Consider the following 20,280-nt stretch of genomic DNA (forward strand, 5'->3'; position numbering starts at 1 on the left):
TACCTTAAATGCCCGTTCCTGATAATGAGCTTGATGTCTACCTTATATGCCATCCTAGGACCTTCATCCAGTGACTGATGGAAGCAGAGGCAAACACCCACGATTAAACACTGAACTGAACCCACGGAACCCAGTAACAGAGAGTGAGGAGCGATGAAACAATTGACAAAGAATGGGCAGGCGAAACCAGCAGACACAGCTGATCTGAACAAAGGGGAGTTCTTGGACCCTAGACCAACAGCTGAGAGGCCAGCATCGGACTGATCCAGAACATCTGAGTGTGAGAGTCAGTGAGGAGGCCTGGGCAACCTATGGGGCCCTGGGCAGTAGATCAGTATTTATCCTGGTATACAAATGGACTTTGTGTGCCCATAACACAAAGAGGGTCATCTCTCAGCCTGGACTCTTAGGGGAGTGCCTGGACCCTTCCCTGAGCAAAATGACAGACTTTGGATATCCATTATGTTGAAGGAATTGGGTATAGGGTGGGAGGCTGGGGGAATGGTAGGGGGTGCAGGAGGAGAGGAGGGAGAGAGAATTGGCATTGACATGTGGAACCAGCTATTTAAAATTTAAAGTAATAAAAAAAAGAAAAAAAACATACACATCCTCCTTAGGACCTTGCTACTTTCTGATCATAAAAGAACTGTGTTTGACATGTTTACTTTAGCTCTGCATATGTATTACTTTGAGTGTAAGTATGAAATGTATTGTCGATAAGCCCTGTTCCAGGGAATCCTCATTCCACGTGTTAATCTCTCCCTGTCATTGTTTCTTTGTTTGTTTACGACGGGGTCTCACGTAGTCCAAGCTGGTCTTCAATGTACTAAGTCACTGAGGTTGACCTTAACTCCTAAACTTCCTGTCTCAGTCTCTCACATGGCAGGATTATAAGCTTGGGCCACCACCTTCTTAGCTTTTTGATGACATGTGTCATCAGTACTCATTGTTCAGGTGGGTCATGTGTCCCTCCACAGCCTCAATACTGTCCCCACTACACTCAGAGCCTGAGTTTCTATGATACAGGGCTACTCAGGTGGGCTGGCAGATATCCTTGTGCAGGTCTCCCACATAAAACTTTATTCTATTTGTGCTTTGACCATTTTCTTAGATAACTTACCAATTTATGTCATCTCCCATCATTTCTCTACATAGGACATGCCTTAGAAGAAAACCTTAAATCCTCTGTACCTCAGCAATCTGAATTTTAACACAATAGAAAACACCCTGCCTACAGCAATCTAAACCCATGAACATCTTCATTTGGATTGTAAAATATTAAAGGCTCTAAGAGGTATTGAACAAAAGTGATTTGATTTATTTTGTAACCTAGACTTTAATGATGCTTGTTTGATTACAGATACTTTTGTCAATTAATGCCTATAAAATCCTTGGAGAAATAAGAGCTGGCATTCATTGAATAATTGATAGTATAAACTAATAACAACACTTGTTCTAAGCATATTTGACAACCTTAAAGGTACTGGTATTATTTTCTCCGTTTTAATGATAAAAATAATGAGGTACAGTGAATGCCTGACTTTTCCAAGATCAGAGAATTGGGCTATATGGAAAATAGGATTTCATCAGGCTATGTGATGCTCGAACACAAATAATTCACTGTGGTACTAATGTGGTTCTGCAGTAGCCATAGGATCCAATGCTGAGGCTGTGGGCAGCCTGTGTTCCCATTCCTGGAGTGGTTTCTGAGAGTGGAAGCAATGAAGCATCCTGAACAGAATTTCTTTCTAGTTTGTAACAAAATGCTCAATCGTGTCTGTCCTGTTTCTTGCTCAGCTTGAACACATACACACAAATATACATATAAACATACACACAATTCAAGCCCAATGCAAATGCAACAATTACAAGTAAACCTTTTCATTTTTCTACTTTAAATATTATGAACTGTATCCGATGTTTCATTGTTTATATAAATGTTATAAACTATCAAACACAAGGGGTCAGGGTGCTTCAAAATGACATGCTTACCACATGATGTCTCTGTTAACTTTACTCCATACCACTAGAAACTATTCTGGATGGGATCATTAGGTTGAAATTTGTCATAGGGGAAAGACCCAGAGAGAAATTTAGGCAATATGTTTCAGGAGCACAGCTCATGCAAAAAGCATTTGCAATTTTTATTTATTTTAAGAAAATACAAATGTTAACATAGAAATTATTTTAACATCATACTAAATCATAATTTAGTTTTATTTTATCAATTCTAACATTATAAATTTCCTAACTATTGATATATAATGCGTAAAAAGTGAATTTGGAAATAATTATTCTGAGAATCAATATCTAATGCCTTCTTATGCACCTGTGGACAAGTAGATGTCTGCTACTTATGCTTCATTCTTTCTTACACTTCTAAGAATACTGGAGGATGTATAATTCAGGAAAAATCCCCAAAAGTCATAGGATACTATCCTTCTTGTGACCCTTGACCTCTGCTTGCAAATTATTTCTAAAAGCATCTTTGTAGTTCTCCAACAATATATAACTCTAGCAATTCAATTACATCTGTGATGGCTTTGAATATTTTCATTTTAATGATTATCTAAGACAAAACAATGTGTCTTGTTGTTGAATTCATGGATTTTTCAAGCAACATTTAGGAACTAAGGTGTTGACACTATCAGAACAAACACTAAGCCTCTTCACAAAGATAGAAGTTTTCTCTTAAGATTTTTCATTTAACTGACTCATTGTTTTGTGTCCGATGCGCTAGGTGCTGGAGCTGGAGCTCTCTCCTTAATTTCCTATGCAGCACAGTGTTATTTTGAGAGGTCACAGAGTCATCGGCTGGATGCATCCATTACCTTTCTGTTTCACCTTGGCGGCTTGCTCGGCTTCCCCTTTGGTATTTCGAGCATGACAGACATAGTTGCGCCTGAGATCCTCAGGGGTGACTTTCTTGATGCTCAAAATCTGAGTCCTTGTTTCATCTTCTGTTGTAGAATAAGTTACGCTACACACAAGGAGAAAGAAATCAAAATGTCTGTGAGACATAAGGGCGATGCCCTCTGTGTGAATAGCAACTACAGAGTCTGGGGGGGGCAGTGAGCACACGCAATGCTGATTGAGGATCTTATCATACCATACTTTATCGTAATGCTGGACAAACCCAATGCTAGACTCTCACTCTTTCTTCAGTTAAATGTCACCTTTGTTCTATGTGCTGAGGCATGATACTTAAAGAGAACCTTCTGGTATCAGACTTATTTGGGGCTAGATCCATGTTTTGTCTTTGAATGCTATGTACCTTGGGCAGTGTCATTAAGCTTTCCATGCCTTGGCTGTTTTGTAAAAGAGTGTGCTGTGTGAATGATTTACAACAATACCCTGAAGACTGAACACGCATCTGTGCCGCAGCCATGCTTGAGGAATGCCCTTCTGAACTATCATAACCCCACCATAACTGTCATGCTGCAGAGATACTGACAGTCCGACTTTCAAGCAGAGGCGGACTGCTTGCAGGAAATGTTGAAACTGCATAGTTAAATCCTAATGTGAAAAGAGAAGAAATAACTCCACACAAGAAAACTGAACTGTGAAGTAAATATATCCAAACTGCAGTAGGTTCAAGATCTAGTGTTATGTGTTTAAGACCAAGATTTAAAAATTTCTCCAACTGCTTGTCTCAGAGATTTCTAAATGTATCTCCCTCTTAGCAGACCAACGTGCAGGTTTTCCTTTAGATTAGGCATACTGTCAATCATGAAAATGTGTTTAGGGGCCCAGTTTTTTTCTTCCAAGCTCATTTTCCTATTCTAATGAACACTGCAAGTTTGTCTTAATTGTAGCAACACAGAATACCATGACGTTGTTCACTTAAGCATTTGTTTAACGTGAAGATGAGACTCTCGATTCTCAGAATTCCTGCAATGATCAATAACTATCCCTCGGGGACTTGAGATGAACCTTTTATCAGTTCCTTCTATAAAACATTCGATGCTTGGAGGCTTTTCCTTTCCTTTCAATTTTTTTCTTCTTCTCTAATGTCCAGGTCTTTGCACACAATGTTCCTTTATACTAGTTTTCCTTTCATTTCTTAACTTAGCAAACTTGATTTGAACACTGTTTCATCTGTGGAGTGCCACCTAATCCCCCCAAACTGACAGAACCCCCTAAGAACTGCTGCTCTAAACCTTCCTTCTTAATCACTTATTTATCATCTAATATTTAAGTGCTGACTGTCCCTGTCCTAACTAAGTAGGGGAATAAGCTATTCAAAGTTGAATATTTTATAGTTTCTACAAAACCTTAACTTACTAGTAGGAAAGAAATGGGGTTTGAATTGTAGAAATTCAATTAGTTTAAGGTCTGTTTGCACAAGGTGATAAAGCTTGGAGCCTTACAATGACTCTGTTAGAAACTTGACTACTGTGATTTATTAGTTTCCATAGCAAACCAATTCTCTGTAGCAATTTATATCTCCCTTATAGAAAAACCTCCATACTTCAGAAACCTGTTCATTTTCCCTTCGTTAAGTTCTTTAAAATTCTAGTTTACTTAAGAATAAAGTAAGCCAAGTTGTCATGTTAAAAGAGGTCTGTATTTTATTACCCATCAGCTTTTAAAACTTAGCTCTTTGAGAGTTTTGTACATTTACTTTTTAAGTGAAATTTACAGAACAAACTTAATATTGAACAACCAATTTTCAAGTCTTGGGGGAAGATAGGAAAGGTATAGCTACTTTCATATGAGAAATGATAAAATATAATTAGGAGAGAGCAAATATCTAGACCCATACTCCAGGTTGAGAAAGATAACTCAACTACTTTCACATAACCACATCCCAATATTTATCCTTCTCATTTATCTTTTTGTTCATGAGGCAGATATATTCTATATGTTTATAAGTGAGAATCATAAACATGTGACACAGGTAGAGCTTCAGACAATATGGTGCCTATGCTGTGGGACAACTCTGATGAAGGTACCCAACCTCAAGATAATGTCATTCCAAACTTTGGTTTGAATTTGGATCAAGTTCAGTAGCCCTGCTTTAGGATGCAGTTGCTGGAGATTTGAAAACCTTGCTAAATTTTGTTAAAGGAAAAATAATCATCACATCCATTGAATACTATGTATCAAGACTTTAAACCGACAATGGCTAGAGCTCCTGTAGAGGCCCATGATACCTTTCATTAGTAGTTATGTCAGCAATGATGTCCTCAGGCTTCTTTCCATCAATGGTCCACCAGATCTCATTGTGGGAGTCCATGATGAAACTGAAATAGACTTTACATGGGATGAGAAGCTCCTCTCCTGACAAACAAATGTAATAGATGATGTTAACCTATATTAATCCATCGATATGTATCTTTCATATGACTCATATGTGCCTGATTCTCTAGTGGTCACTAAAAGGCAATATACCATATTCTAACACCAAATGCAAAAAAGATAAAACCAAGAAGAGAAGCCCAGCAACCATATAAAATTATCAAAATGGCCTCTTTTGTTGGTTTTTCGAGACAGGGTTTCTCTGTATTGTTTTGGAGGCTGTTCTGGAACTCACTCTATAGACCAGGTTGGTCTCGAATTCACAGAGATCCACCTGTCTCTGCCTCCTGAGAGCTGGGATTATAGGCATGCACCACCAACGCTCGGCCTCAAAATGGCCATTTTTTTGTTTTCTTTTTTTTCTGTTTATTATTATTATTATTATTATTTATTTTTTATTTTAAATTTAGATTAGAAAAAAGGTTGCTTCACAAGTCAGTTCCAGGTCCTTCTCCCTTTCCCTCCCATCTTCCCGTGCCCTCCTCCCAGCCCCCCCATTATCCCCTCATTTCCCCAGGGAGGGTGAGGCCCTCCATGGGGGTGTCCATAGTCTGTTATTTCATCCAGGGCAGGGCCTAGACCCTCCCCCAAGAGTTCAAGGTGAGAGTGCATCTCACATTGTTGGATGGGAGTCCAAAGTCCCTGTGTATACTCGGGATGAGTACTGATCTACTGCCTAAGGCTCAATAGATTACCTAGGCCTCCTCAATGACACCCACATTCAGGGGGTCTTGATCAGTCCCATGCTGGATTCCCAGGCTGATGCCTGGGATTCAAAAGTTAACCTTTGTCAGGTCAGCTGTTTCTGGGGGTTAAAACAGCCCAGTCTTAATCCCTTTGGTCATCAGTCCTCCCTCTCTGTTACTGGCTTTCTTGAGTTCAGCTCAGTGCTTAGCCATGGGAGTGTGCCTCTTCTTCCATCAGCCACTGAATGAAGTTTCTGTTTCCCAGACTCTCTTGCCATGGGATTGTAAGCTGGCACTCCCCTCCCCAGATCTATGTCTAAAATCCATATATGAGAGAGTACATGCCATGTTTCTCTTTTTGTGACTGTGTTACCTCACTCAGGATGGTTTCTTCTAGTGTCATCAATTTGCCTGCAAATCTGAGGATTCCATTGTTTTTTTCTGCTGAATAATACTCCATTGTGTAAATATACCACATTTTCTCTATCCACTCTTCGGTTGAGGGGCATCTAGGTTGCTTCCCAGTTCTGGCTATTACAAATAATGCTGCTATGAACATAGTGGAACAGACATCCTTGTTGTATGAATGGGCATCTTTTGGATATATGTCTAAGAGTGGAGTTGCTGGGTCTTGTGGTAGGTTTATTCCCATTTTTCTGAGGAATCTCCATACTGATTTTCAAAGTGGCTAAACAAGTTGGCACTCCCACCAGCAATGGAGGAGTGTCCCCCTTTCACCACATCCTCTCCAGCATAAATTGTTATTGGTGTTTTTGATTTTAGCCATTCTGACAAGAGTGAGATGGTATCTCAGAGTTGTTTGGATTTGCATTTCCCGGATGGCTAAGGATGTTGAGCACTTTCTCAAGTGCCTCTCAGCCACAAAATGGCCATTTTTAAGACTATATAAATATGCTCTAAAATGCCAGAGGAACTCAGACAAAATTCTTTTAGGCCAAAAGATTCAACAGGCATGGTGCTCGAACAGTAGCTGAGAGATAACATCTCAGCAAAACAACATGAGGCAGAGAGCTAACTGGGAATGGAATGGGATATTTGAAGCATCGAAGTCTACTCCCAGGCATTGCTCCTAATAGTTCTGAAACAGTTCCACAAACTGGACACTAAGAATTCAAACATATGAGCCTATGGGAGCTATTTTCCTTCAAACTACCACAGTGACCAATAAAAGAGTCCCTAGATGATAATTGTCTAAGGAGGATGGAGTGATATGTCATTACTAGGATAACTGATGATGGAATCCCCATCTCCAAACCCTCAGAAACCTAGTTTAAAACAGCAAATCTAAGCTATGTAGCTCAGATAGTTTGTGAGATGAGGGAGGCTCACAAACAGGGGTAGTAATTTTGACAATCATGTAAAGATCAATATAATTGTTGTGGCTTTCATATAACTAAATACTTACACTTGTTAATGTTTTCCTTTTATTATTATTATTTTTTATTCTTCAGAATCATATACATTTATAGAACGAAGTTTGGCCATTTTCATCCTGCCATGACCATCATCCTTCTACTACCCTGAGCACCATTTTTTCGCCAAGAAACCTTCTCATACTTTGATGTATTTTTGTGAAGTGCTGAATTTAATCATGATTTCTTGCATCAGCATGAGTGTGGGTGCTATTTACTAAAACATGGGCAACTTATCAATGGCTGTAGTACCGAAGATGACAAGTGATTGTTGAGTGTCTACATCGAAATGGGAAATCTATATCACCCCTTCCAGAGCTCAGGAAACATTGATGAAGGTAAAGCAGAAAGGATGTAAGGACTAGGGAATGTAGAGGAGCCCACAAAACAGTTACTTCAAATTACAGACATATAATGTATGGGTATATGTTCCTTAGACAAAGGGACTGTGTTTTAGATGTGTCAACTGGGGTTGGCACCTTACAATCAATTGATCTCTACATTTTGATCAGTATGTTTTCCAGCTAAAAGATTCTTTGATGACGGGCATTTGCACAGAAGTTAGAAATTATACTGGTTTATGCAAATGGAAATAGTAGGCTCTCCTCTAGATTTTATGATCTTACCAACTGGCTGTATTTACATAATCAGGCATTATTTCCTACAGAGTGAGGAGGATTTAAGCTGGATGATGATGGTGCAAACCTTTAATCCCAGCACTTGGGAGGCAGAGGCACATGGATCTCTGTGATTTCAAGGTCAGCCTAATGGAGGATGTCCTTCTGTATATGTTTCTCTTATAGGTTGATGAATAAAACACTGATTGACCAGTAGCCAGGCAGGAAGTATAGTTGCGAGATACAAGAGGAGGAGAATTCTGGGGAGAGGTAGTAGAGGAAAGTCAGAGCAGATGCCATGCAGCTGCTGAGGGAAAGATTCTCTGATAAGACCATGTGGAAATACTTAAATTGATAGAAATTAGTTAATAATTAAGAGAGAGCTAGCCAATAAGAAGCCTAAGACATTGGCCAAACAATTTAATAATTAATATAAGTCTCTGTGTATTTATTTGGGGCTAAACATCTGTGGAATCAGGCAGAACAGAAACAGTATCTACACCAGACTGGTGTGCAGAGTGAGTTCCAGGACAGCCAGGGCTACACAGAGAAAACCCTGTCTTGAACCCTCCCCCATAGAAAAGAGAAGGCTTTAAATCAATTAGGTAACTGTTGGTTAGCCCTCGTATATGAGTGCCATTATTGTATCATTTCCGATATCTTGATGTTCTGGATATTGTGGTTTGTAAGCTTTACAGATAGGTAGAACTACTGACTGTTTCACTCCTTCGGAAGCTTGCATACGTCCTTCCCATACTATGAGAGCTAGTCCTCAGGGAAGAGATTTCTAGGTTAGATCTCGATGGATTTCTCCAAGTTCTGTGTTCAAAGTGTGCTGGACCAATGATAAGATCTTGCTTTCCACTGAGAAGCAATCAAGGATAACAGATAGCTATATTGTTTGGGGAGTTTTTTGAACTCCCCTGAACAAAAGCTTGAGAGGACATTTCCCATGCCTGGCACTGGATTTTTCTTAAATAGTATATTTGGGGTGGTAGTGGTCTAATTTTTATCCTAAGGTGTCTAACTTCCTATCAGTAATGTAATTTTAAGTAAACATAAAATAGCATAATTTTTACAGTTTCTTAAAATATTCTTGGTGTTAAACATTCTTCCTCCTTCCCTCTCCTTCTGTGTTGTCCTCTCCATCCTGCCCAACTAAGTTTTCTCTACTCTAGGAATTTATTCTTAATCAAACAGTATGAAACCTTTTAAAAATTAATGTCCTACAGAAGCAAATGCTGAAATGTCAACACGTTAAAGAGCATTTGTAGGTCAGATTGTGAGTAAGAACTGGATTTGACCCTGCTTGGGATGGTCACAGCAGCCTGCTGAGAGTATTTTTGCTTTATGCTTATGTTCTTAGTTCACAATTGCCCAGACTCTAAAGAAACCTCTAATTACCTTTGGTTTAACTGACAACATTGACTCCAGGCTTTCCTCTATGCTGCATGACTTCCCTAACTTCCCCTTACAGATTCTAAATCATTGTTTCCATAAGGAAGGTAAAATGAACAAGAGATCAGGAATGCTTTGGGAGTGTGGCACGAGAAGCAGATGTAACATACTTGGGTAGCTGGCAGATTTTTATTTCAGCAGTGGCAAGAATTTCAGTTACTATACAAAACCCATATTAACCCTAGGAATTTCAGTCTACTTGAGGCTGGTCAGCCCTCACAATGCATCCTCTACTCCTTCCAAGGCAGTTCATATCTTAAAACTCATCAGAACATTTCATTTTTGGCTGTCCACCTACAAAATCTGTGTTCTTCAATGAGTCTAGACGGTCTTAAGTATAGAAGATAATGTAAAAGTATTAGAATTTCTGTAGGAGGGTTTCAGTCAAAAGAACAACAAAAATATCTCTTACTTTGTAGTTTATGAATGATTTCTTTCTAGAATAAAAATTTATGAAAGCTTAAAGCGGCCCAGGGTGACATGCCAACCAAATGACACAGTTCTGAATCCACCATTCAGGAACCTGTTTTCCCCCTTAGTTCTGAGTTCTGTCTGATTCCAAGCTTCACACTCTGAAAAGGAAGCAGGAACTTCAAAGCTGTCTTATGCTATTATTACAGCCTCAGCAAACCAAAGTCCCATGCAAAGTCAAGTTTTCATCAGACAGTAATTGCAGAGGAAGACAAGGAGCAGAGGATAAAGGACCTGTACTGGAAGGGAAGCCAAAACTCCACATCTGCCGTGAGACTGATAGAGTAATTGATCCCCACACGCTGTGGCTTTTGATCTCATTCCACTTTAAATCTGTGCATTTCCTTACAGTTAAGCTCTACTCTCTCATACTAACCTATGTTTTACTTCTTGTAATTAAGAGAATCTATCGAAACATCAGGGCCACACCTATAACTTACCTGGTTCTTTCTCATAGACCACACGGTCGTTTGGAGAATAGATCTGGGGTGGTAATGCATCTCTTGGCGAGCCTATGATAGAAAATGCAAAAAGGGGATGTTAAATCATCCAGGCTTATGCAAAACTCTGCATCTAACTTCTTCAACTTCCTGGCATAGTTTGTCAATTCTTGAGAAGGCTTACAGTCTAATATACACTCAATTCCTGGACTTCACTCATTGAAAATAAACAAAATGTGAGGTAATAGAAAATATGTATTCATTGCTATTACTTATTCCTAACACAGGACTCCTGAGAGCCCTTTAATTTACTGAGTGCTGTGGGTGGCATAACATCTTTCATCATTGCTCTCTGTTATTTCCTTTTAGTCCCCAGTTCCTGAACCAAGAACTTGTGAGTCCCTCAGACTCTTTGAAGACAGAAACTGTCAATCTGTAGTGTCTGTGAAAACTCCAGGTTGTTAATATCAAAACGAATTAAACTGTAAGAAGTGTAGATAGTGTCTCAGAGAGTAGGAGAATTGCTTGTTATGGAAAATTTGCACATTTAGTGACACAGAAGTGTTGTAAGCACAGAAAAAAACAGCTTTTCCTTTGCAAAAATCCAAACAAAATATATTGAATTCCTTGCATTTTTGGGGGGTGGGTAGATTGTTTTATCAGTGTTCTTAACTACCAGTGCTCATGTGGCACAGACTTCTCTTGCGATATTGGAAATAACTGCTTTCATGTCTTATTTCTTCTATTTTTATTTCTTTTTAAATTTCCAATCTACTTGTACCACAAGTATTCAACACACGCAACTACATGTTTTCAATTTGTAAACCATGCTTATTATTTATGCTTATTATCATAGTATTTCTCCCTGAAGTGCTCAGAATGTCAAGTGTGAAACCTGGATATTATTAGATATTTAGCTACAAGGAAAATTTAAAGATACTTCCACATATGTCTGACTGATAGATACTGAATTACTAGCCAAATGCCCATGCATGGAAATGCTGTTTTTTGTATGTTCTATACATATATGTTAAAGTACCATCAAAGAGTTTTGCAGTGTAGTGTTTTTTTTTAAATGTTCAATTTTATTTTGTGGATATGAATATTGTGCCTTCATGTATGCCAATATATCACATTCTTGTCTGGTGACCATGAAAGTCAAAAGATGGTATGAGATCACTTGAGTCCTCTGAGCCATCTCTCTCTCTAGCCCTGGTATAGTATTTAAAAGAGTGTGGGTATAGTATTTGAAGATGACCAGGTTCTCAGCCAGATTCCTCCATATATTAATTATACGTACAGGGTATATTTTACTTTAAAAAGTATGTTTTCTATAACTCTAAAAATGGAAATATTTTGGTAGAGTTTGTATAATTATATATAGTAACTCATTAAGAGCGTAAACTCAATCATGCCCATGGGTGACATACTTGTGAATGACAAGTCATGCTTACCTACCACCTTTACACTCACAGTCCTGGTGAGGCGAAATAGTCGTCCATTTTCAGGATATGTAACAACACATGTATAATTTCCATTATTTGAAACCAAGGGGATGAAAAAGGTCAAGTTCATACCATCAGGCAGTACATTATGAAAATCCACTATTTCAGTACAACCCTAGAATAAGAAAAATGATTCACTGTTTAGATGCATGTACACACATAACACATGTAAAAAGTGGCTTTTATATCTCATTTTACAAAGAACATGCAAATATCTATGCTGTACTTTTTACAAAAATATATAGTCAAATATCTGAACAATGTTATTTGTAAAAAAATAATTGGATTAAGTATAACTTTAAGTTTTATGTATAAGAGAAATTAAAATTCTAATTCAAGGAAAGACTCAACATCAAGCTTTCGGTCTCAGGCTCAGTTTTCAAATTCTTGGAATCCCTTCTTGGTGGTGAATTAAGATTCATGTTTTGCAATAAAAACTAAAAAAATGAATGATGGCAAGCCTTGCTTTAAAAGACAATCATATGCTTTTTTCTATCTCTCCTCACCGATTCTGTTAACCCAGGAATCTGGTCCCTTTGGTAACCCTGACACCAATTTCAATACACAATTTTGGTATTTTTGGCCATTCCATTTTGTCAAATTTCTTTGTTAGTCATTTTCAAACATTTTGTGTTCTCTTACTGTATTCAGTTTTTCTCAAAAATGTATTTATTTTTGCAAACTACTTTTAATCTGTCACCCCCAAATGTATGAAGCTATTTCTGCTTCTAACTCATATTTCCACATAAATTAACTGATATTTAAAATACAAAGCTGAACTGTCTTAGGCAAAATAAAAACCATAGTCCTGCTTTGTGTCTTAGTCTCTGACTACATGGTTTTACTGATAAAATGTCAATGCATCATATGTGACAAAAATCCACTTTAAATATTCACTTTTCAAATTTGTTTGTTTTTTCTTTTAAAATTTAATAATTTGTGAATGGCAAAATATTACATTATCTTTAAGGACTTGAGGTCTTTAAGTTTCTGGGCATCTATTACTGACTTGTATTTTAAATTTTTTGCTTAAGTTTTTTTTCACTTCAATTCCTGGCAAATACATTTTGAAAGATGACAGCTACTTTCAGAAATGTATTTTGAAAGACTTTGTCACAGGAAATATAGTTGTGCCTCATGGAAATCAAGAGGAACTGATACTGGCTCAGGTAAGATATTTTCTCAATCCATTTCTTCTGTTGTGTAAGCAGCCTGTCTGGATACTTGTCATATCAGGACCCCAAGGTTACCACAAAGTAGGAAACCATAAAGGTTGACAACTCATAATGAATTCATGTCAGACGTGGTTTGGGCTGAGTTTAATATGTCTCTAGAAGTCTATTTGACGGGAAGGCACATTTCATTTGAACAGCAGCAAGATAGCATTCCTTCATTTGTTGACTTAGCTGTTCTTAAAACGCATGAAGCAAGCAGATCAGACTGAACGTGCCCCAGTTTTACTGATAGAAAAAGAAATGAGATTTATAAAGAGACATCCTAGATAGCACAGTACAGAGCTAAAACACTTTTCCAGGTGCTAGAATAAAGATCTCTCACTGGATTCTGAACTAAAAGTTAAATTTTTATTCAAAAGCTGGGGTTATGAAAATTACAGCAGGACATGTTATACTATCTTACTTGTGCCAAACTTACAAAGTTTGTAATATTCTTATCCCATTTTATGAACAAGGAAATAGAGATGTGTAAAAGTTAACTGTTTATTTCTTACAACTTGATAGTGCTAGGAATGGAATTTGAACCTTCATATATTTGCTTCAATTATGAATCACAATATGTTTGTCTCGAGCTTTTACTTTTAATCCCACATGACACTATGTCCTCATCCTATGTTGCAGTCCTGCAACTGTGCCATAGCCATGCAACTATACCACATCTCTTCATCTGTGACACACCCTTCATCTATGCCATAAGCCTGCATCTATGTCATACCCCAACATCTGTGCCAGAACCCTGCACATAAGATATACCCCGTGTCTGTGTCATACCCACTTTATTTATTCCACAGCCCTGCATCTGTGTCAACTCCGCTTTAGCACACAAAGCCAACTCCAGTGCTAATAGTGCGATATGTCTGGTCTCTATAATTAGGGGTAAACTGAAAAGTATATTTTTCTGTACAAAGAGGTATATATTTTTACTTACTTAATTTGTCAATAGAATCTTTGAGAATATATTGAAATCTGCGTAAAAGCTGGTAGGCCCATAACATTTTATGGACGAAAAGGAAGGAAATGTTTTACATTTCAAATATGTACCTGTACAGTGTGGTATATGAGCACATTGTTATTATTACAAATACACATTAATTTCAGCCTGTAGTGTTGAGTTAGGCCTTTTTTATACAAATAGCTCCAACTCTAGACTCTTCAGTATGTGTCCCAAAGACATGATTTTTATAGATAATAAACTAATCTTGAAAATAATCTTTATGATAGTTTCAGAGATACTTGCTTAAAATTCAGAAGAAAACTTTCATGAACAAAGACTTGGATACTCAAAGAAAACAGGTTTTCAAAAACAAGAAACCAGTTAGCACTCAGTGAACTTCTTCAATGAAGCCAGCACTTGTATGACCAGCCTTCTACCTGGCCTGTCAGTTCCTCATTCTGAATTCAAAAGAGAGAAGTTAAATACAAGAGCAACCGACCAGCTACACAGTGGTTCCTGTGACGACCAAACACAACATGTAAGCAGGGAACAGTACAGGAAATGATATTTGGGATCCTGGAGAGGAAATAAGTGTGTAAGAGATGAAGGCGGTGGGTAAGATGATGTCACAATGAAGTAAGTAGCTTCCATTAGAGAAGTCAATTACAAAAAAGGAACTGTGTGAAAACATGACTGGAAAAGATATTTTTTTTAATTCATAGGTATTCATCCCAGTGGAAGATTCTTATGAATACAAAAGAAGGCATACTGGGGCCAAGAAATGTATAATGAGGATCTAACAGTGAGCCTATAGCAAAAAATGTTGCTAGGTAAAGATTTGTGTTGGGGCAATGGGACAGGATCTCCTGAATGGACTGGGAGCATGGGGAGAGGGGACAGGGAGCTGGGGGAAAATGAGAGGAGAAGAGAAGGGGAGAGGAGGACATGGGGGAGCAAGAAGGTTGAGTCAGGGGAAGAATGGAGGAGAGCAGGATGACAGATACCATAATAGAGGGAGTAATTATAGGTTTGAGGAGAGATCTGGCACTAATGAGATTTCCAGAGATCTAGAAGGATGACACCAACTGGCAAACTAAGCAATAGTGGAGAGGACCCCTTAAATGCCCTTCCCTGACAATGAGATTGACGACTACCTTATATGCCATCTTAGAGCCTTCATCCAGTGGCTGATGGAAACAGAGGCAGACACCCACAGCTAAACACTGGACTGAACTCCTCGAACCAGTTACAGAGAGAAAGGAGTGAAAAGCAAAGGTGTCATGACCCGGCGGGTGATACCCATAGAAACAGCTGACCGGAACAAGGGGGAAACTCATAGACACCATACTGATGGCTAAGAGACCAGCATGGGACTGATCCAAAGACCCTGAACGTGGGTGCCAGTAAGGAGGCCTTGGCAATCTTTGGGGCCTCGGGTACCAGATCAGTATTTATCCCTGGCATCCGAGTGAACTTTGGGAGCCCATTCCACATGGAGGGATGCTCTCTCAGTCTGGACACGTGGGGGGAGGGCCTAGGCCCTGCTTGGGATGATATGAAAGACTTTGAAGATCCCCCATGAAGGGCCTCACTCTCCCTGGAGAGTCCAGTGGGGATTGGTGGGGCGACAAGGTGGGGTGGGGGGGCGAGTGAGTAGGGGAGGGAGGTGGGACTGGGATTGACTTGTGAAGCAAGCTTATTTCTAATTTAAGTAAAAAAATTGTGTTGGATCTTAAAATGAGGTGGAAAATACTGAGAACATTTTGGGGAAAGTGGAGACTCATGTACAACACTCTGGGCACAGAAAAGAGTGAAGAACTCACCTTCATTCTTGGAGTACTTTCCCACCTTGTTATGACTTACATTGCCTTATTATAATGTCTGTTTTCCTACAGTGCTCACCCACCTCTGCAAAATTATCTTCTGTTGGGTCAGTGAGGGCTAGATAAGCACTGTGTGTACATGGCCTGTGACTGGGCCAATATGTGACATCTTGAGTTCAACATGTTTGTGATACATGACCAAAAATACTTATAAAGCAGCATAGATACATGACATAAAATTGAGAGCTCATAGAGTATGTGGTAGTTAAGTACATGGACCATTATATATAGAGTAGACATTAGAGTATACATGGGGTAAATGGGAATAAAATTATAAAGAGTTTAATCTCCAATGTCTGAACAGTTAGGGATAGCCATGGAAGCTTTGAATCTAGAAAATCTTGGCATAAAATATGTTGCACTTTGTTGAATTCTGTGAAGAGGTTCATAAGCCAGTCATTTCCAAAAAAGAGAATTTAGTCTTTCAATGTTTATAAATATTTACAATGTCTCTTCTATTTGCCAGGCAATGTTAAGAGCTAGACAAATAATAATAAAAGATGAGATGGCATACATTTTCATGAAGTTTTACAACCAAGTCTAAATCCATTATTCAATAAATTCTTAAGTGCAATGAAGGTTGGCTCAGTCTTCTGCTGTATGTTGGATGTTCAAAAGAAAGAAAATGAGGGCAGAGAGAGAGACCTCACACTTAGCACAGAACAAAGAAATATAATCACTAAAGAGAAAAAGATGAGCTAGGAATTAGGTTCCCCCAATTTACACAGTAGAAGATTCATTTGCCCTGATTTAGCCTCAAGGTTTCAAAATGTCATTTTAATTTGGTTTTCTGTTTAAACAATGAATTTTGGGTCTTCAGGAGCCCTAAAACCATATGCAAAATGCTGTGTATGTATACCTGCACAGAATTCTTAGTGTGCAGCTCTCAAAGAAAATATGAACTTACTAACTTCACACCAAAGGTTAAAAATCCTTCCAAAGAGATTGCAAAAAGAACATAAAGAACCATTCTAACTAGTTGATACAGTCTTGCAGTAGCTAAAGTCTGTCACACAGAGATTGGGCTTACCTCCCAATAGTATGTGCCATGATAAAAGTTTAAGCATGGTAATTTTCCCACAAATGTTCTATTCTAAGATTATGTCTTAGGTTATGTATTGCTGTAATAAATTACCATGATCATAAACATCTTGGGGAAGGAAGGGTTTAATTCAGTTTACAGCTCTCAGGTCACACTCCATTGCTGAGTGAAGTCAGGGCAGGGACCTGGAGGGAGCAGTGGATGCAGAGGCCATGAATGGTGCTGCTTACTGGTTCGTTCAGCCTGCTTTCTTATACATCTCAGGACTACCTGAGATGGCACATTCACACTGAGTTGGGACATCCCACATCAATCATCAATCTGGAAAATGCCCTACAGTCTTGCCTATAGACCAATCTTATCTATTGTCTTAATTGAGGACCTCTCCTCTCAGATAGTCTAGACTGTATCAAATTCACATAAAATCTCACCAGCACAGGGTACTTTATCAGAAACAAAAGACAATAATTTAAATATTATCTGAGAAACATCCACAAACAGTATCTGGCCAGTTGTGCTATCTTTTATTTTGCATCTGGGAGGAATTTGGTGAAGGGAATATATTGTATGAATTGTTTTTATTAAAATATTTTGAGGTTGAGATAGTTTGCCAAACTTAATCACAATGGGCATGAATTCATCCAGCCTTCTGTAAACTCTTATCTGTACTGACATCCATCCTACTATATGGCAGGGGGGACCTTCCCAGTTACCATGACTCTTACTTACAAAATACCGAATAAACTCAGGGAAAAGGAAAAAAAATGGCCTCACTTTCACAAGTCTCTATAAAATGATAATTGGGATAGCCACCCATAACAATAAAAAGGAGGAATTAATTTAACCATATGAACTGCATGGTGGCATGAAAAATCATGTCTACAATTAAATCTAATAATAATGATAATAATAAAACATCAGTAAGAAAAATCTGAATTTACTATATGCTTTGGTGGTATCTATGTGACTAAACCAGCATTCTCCCACTTAAATACATGCTGCATTCCAGAAGTTCTTTGACTAGACAGCTATTTGGAATTCAGTAAATCACTTACAAAGCACAGTATGCTTTCTCAGATGAGTAAAAAATCTGCCTCATTTGACAGTCACTTACTGAACAATTCACGACAGGACTGCTGACGTCCTGAATTAAGGCCCTATAAATGAAGAAGATAGGATGATGGAGGAAGAAACCACATGAAGAGGAATGCTCAGTACTGTTCCCTTTCCCACACTTCTGAAATGCAAGCACTTGGGGCTCTATTCCGCTAACATCAGTTCATTGGGATCCTTTCCACGGTCCACTATCCACATTTTGCTCTATATCCCACCATCTAGTTCACAAACCAGGATATGTTCAGATACTGTCTTTCCCTTTATAGTGCTCTGAGATTTAAAATTAGGGGCTAGACTCCCTTATTTACACCAGTCTTAGGCGGGAAAGCCTTCAGAAACACACAGAACTGGCCTGCAGTCCCAGGCACATCTATTTGCAGAACCTAATGCTAAAGTATGGCCTCTTGACACATGCAGTTCCATCTTGGCTTCTAGCCCAGTGGTGTTTGATAAAATTCCAAACAGCACCTCACCTAGGATTTTTTGTTATGGCTTCTATATAAAAAAAATCTCATGTGTTCAGACTTGGCTGTTGGGAGATAGGCTGGGTACAGAAGATTAGCTCACACAATCTTTAACTTCATCAATACAGGTATATGTTGATAAATTCCTCAGGAGCTGACTGGGGTTGAAGGAAGGAAAGTCACTGGGAGCTTGCATTTCAAGACTATCTTTTCCCCTGGCCCTTTCTTATCTGTCCCTTTACTGTCTGGGTGACAGGTGAAGCTACTTTCCTCTGTCTTTCAGTCATGTTAACTTTGCCTTGATAGGTACCTAAGAGTAATAGAGTTGGTAAATGAATTCAAACCACTGACACTATGAGCCAAAAGTAAAACCTTTCTCTTTTAAGTTGCCTAGTTGAGGATTTTGTTTCAGCCTCAGAAATGTTGACTAACATAGTTATAAACTAAAACAATATGGGAAATAAGACTTTGTGCTTTCTAAGGGTATTGGGAAAATAAGATACAGTAGGTCATTTGGAATAAACCCCGTAGTCTAAGCCTCCATTTCATAACTACTAAAGATGATGTCTACCTTTTCAAGTTATGATGGGCAGAGGAGATGGCAATAAAACATTTAGCATAGAGACAGCATTACTAAATTGGAAGGCATTCATTTCCACTTCTTCCTTTCAGCTGAACAGTCCTCAACTTTCAGGTAGTAGGAAAGCAAGATAATGAAAAGGATTATAATGATGCAGCTTTTAAGCCTCAAAGTTGTGTTTCTATTATTATAGAGGACCATTTTTCTAAAATCAAGCTAGAGCATTCAACTGGAAGGTAACTGCTATAGACATCTGAGAATGACTGCAGAAGGTAGAAAACAGCAATGTCAGGATTCCCATCAAACATTAGGAGAATGCACACATCCAAAACCTCAGTTCTGCTCCCAAGGTGGCAGTCGGTGACAGCCAATTAGACAAAGGCAGAGCAATGAAAAACAAAACCAAAACAATGCAACACACATTAGCAGAAGTTTTATCATAACCAGAAGATAGAAAGGATGACTGTGTTCTAGTTGTCTTTTCTCTTTTAAAACAGGTAGTTTGGATCATGTGGGTGTATTTGCATACATGCATTTGTGTATGTGTGTGTATGTGTGTACGTATGTGTTTTTATGTATGTATATTTGTGTGTTTACTAGTTTTCAAGCTCATACACTAACTTCCCATATAACTAGTTAATTTTCAAAACTCCCATTAATATACTCTGTTAGACTGAAACCATGGAAAGTTTCACCAATATTAAATTTCAGATTGTCCATTTCTGGCCTACAGAAGGCTTTTAAAGTTCACTACTAAGTCATTTCATTAACAATTGACCAAGAAAAAGAATTTAAACTGATGAACTGCTGTTGTGAATTTGTCTACTTCCCCCTCGAACTCTGGCAACTTCTAAGAACTTCATGTATTTTGAAACACTGTTGCAAGTCAGAGATACTTCTGTTGCTTTATGGCTTCCCGATGAAGTGATCTTTTTACTATGGTGAAATGTCCCTTTTCTCCCTGGCAATAGTGTCTTAAAATCTCCTTTCTTGTATGTTCGCATGGCCATTCTGGCCTTGTTACGGTAATCTTATTATTTTGAAATTACCGCCTTTTACTGCCTACCAATCTTCAGCTACTGTGTATTGTGTGAACATGGTTGTGGGTGTACATG

The 20,280-nt window shown here is 38.4% G+C and overlaps 1 protein-coding gene across 9 annotated transcripts in view; it reads right to left on the reverse strand.

Moving 5' to 3' along the window:
• LOC101842609 (interleukin 1 receptor accessory protein) overlaps positions 1 to 20,280 on the reverse strand; it is a 146,732-nt gene that overhangs the window by 30,464 nt on the left and 95,988 nt on the right. For all 9 annotated transcript variants that reach the window (XR_005878972.1, XR_005878973.1, XM_040751007.1 and 6 more), the window contains 4 exons: positions 11,861 to 12,026; positions 10,407 to 10,478; positions 5,157 to 5,283; positions 2,832 to 2,980 (listed from right to left, as the gene is read on the reverse strand). Coding sequence is in view for 7 of the 9 variants with exons in the window: in XM_040751007.1 (XP_040606941.1) it covers positions 2,832 to 2,980; positions 5,157 to 5,283; positions 10,407 to 10,478; positions 11,861 to 12,026 (514 nt within the window). In the remaining 2 variants the exon portion in view is untranslated. The remainder of the gene's footprint in view (positions 1 to 2,831; positions 2,981 to 5,156; positions 5,284 to 10,406; positions 10,479 to 11,860; positions 12,027 to 20,280) is intronic.

Source organism: Mesocricetus auratus, unplaced genomic scaffold, assembly GCF_017639785.1.
Source record: "Mesocricetus auratus isolate SY011 unplaced genomic scaffold, BCM_Maur_2.0 Super-Scaffold_100008, whole genome shotgun sequence".
Taxonomy (NCBI): Eukaryota; Metazoa; Chordata; class Mammalia; order Rodentia; family Cricetidae; genus Mesocricetus; species Mesocricetus auratus.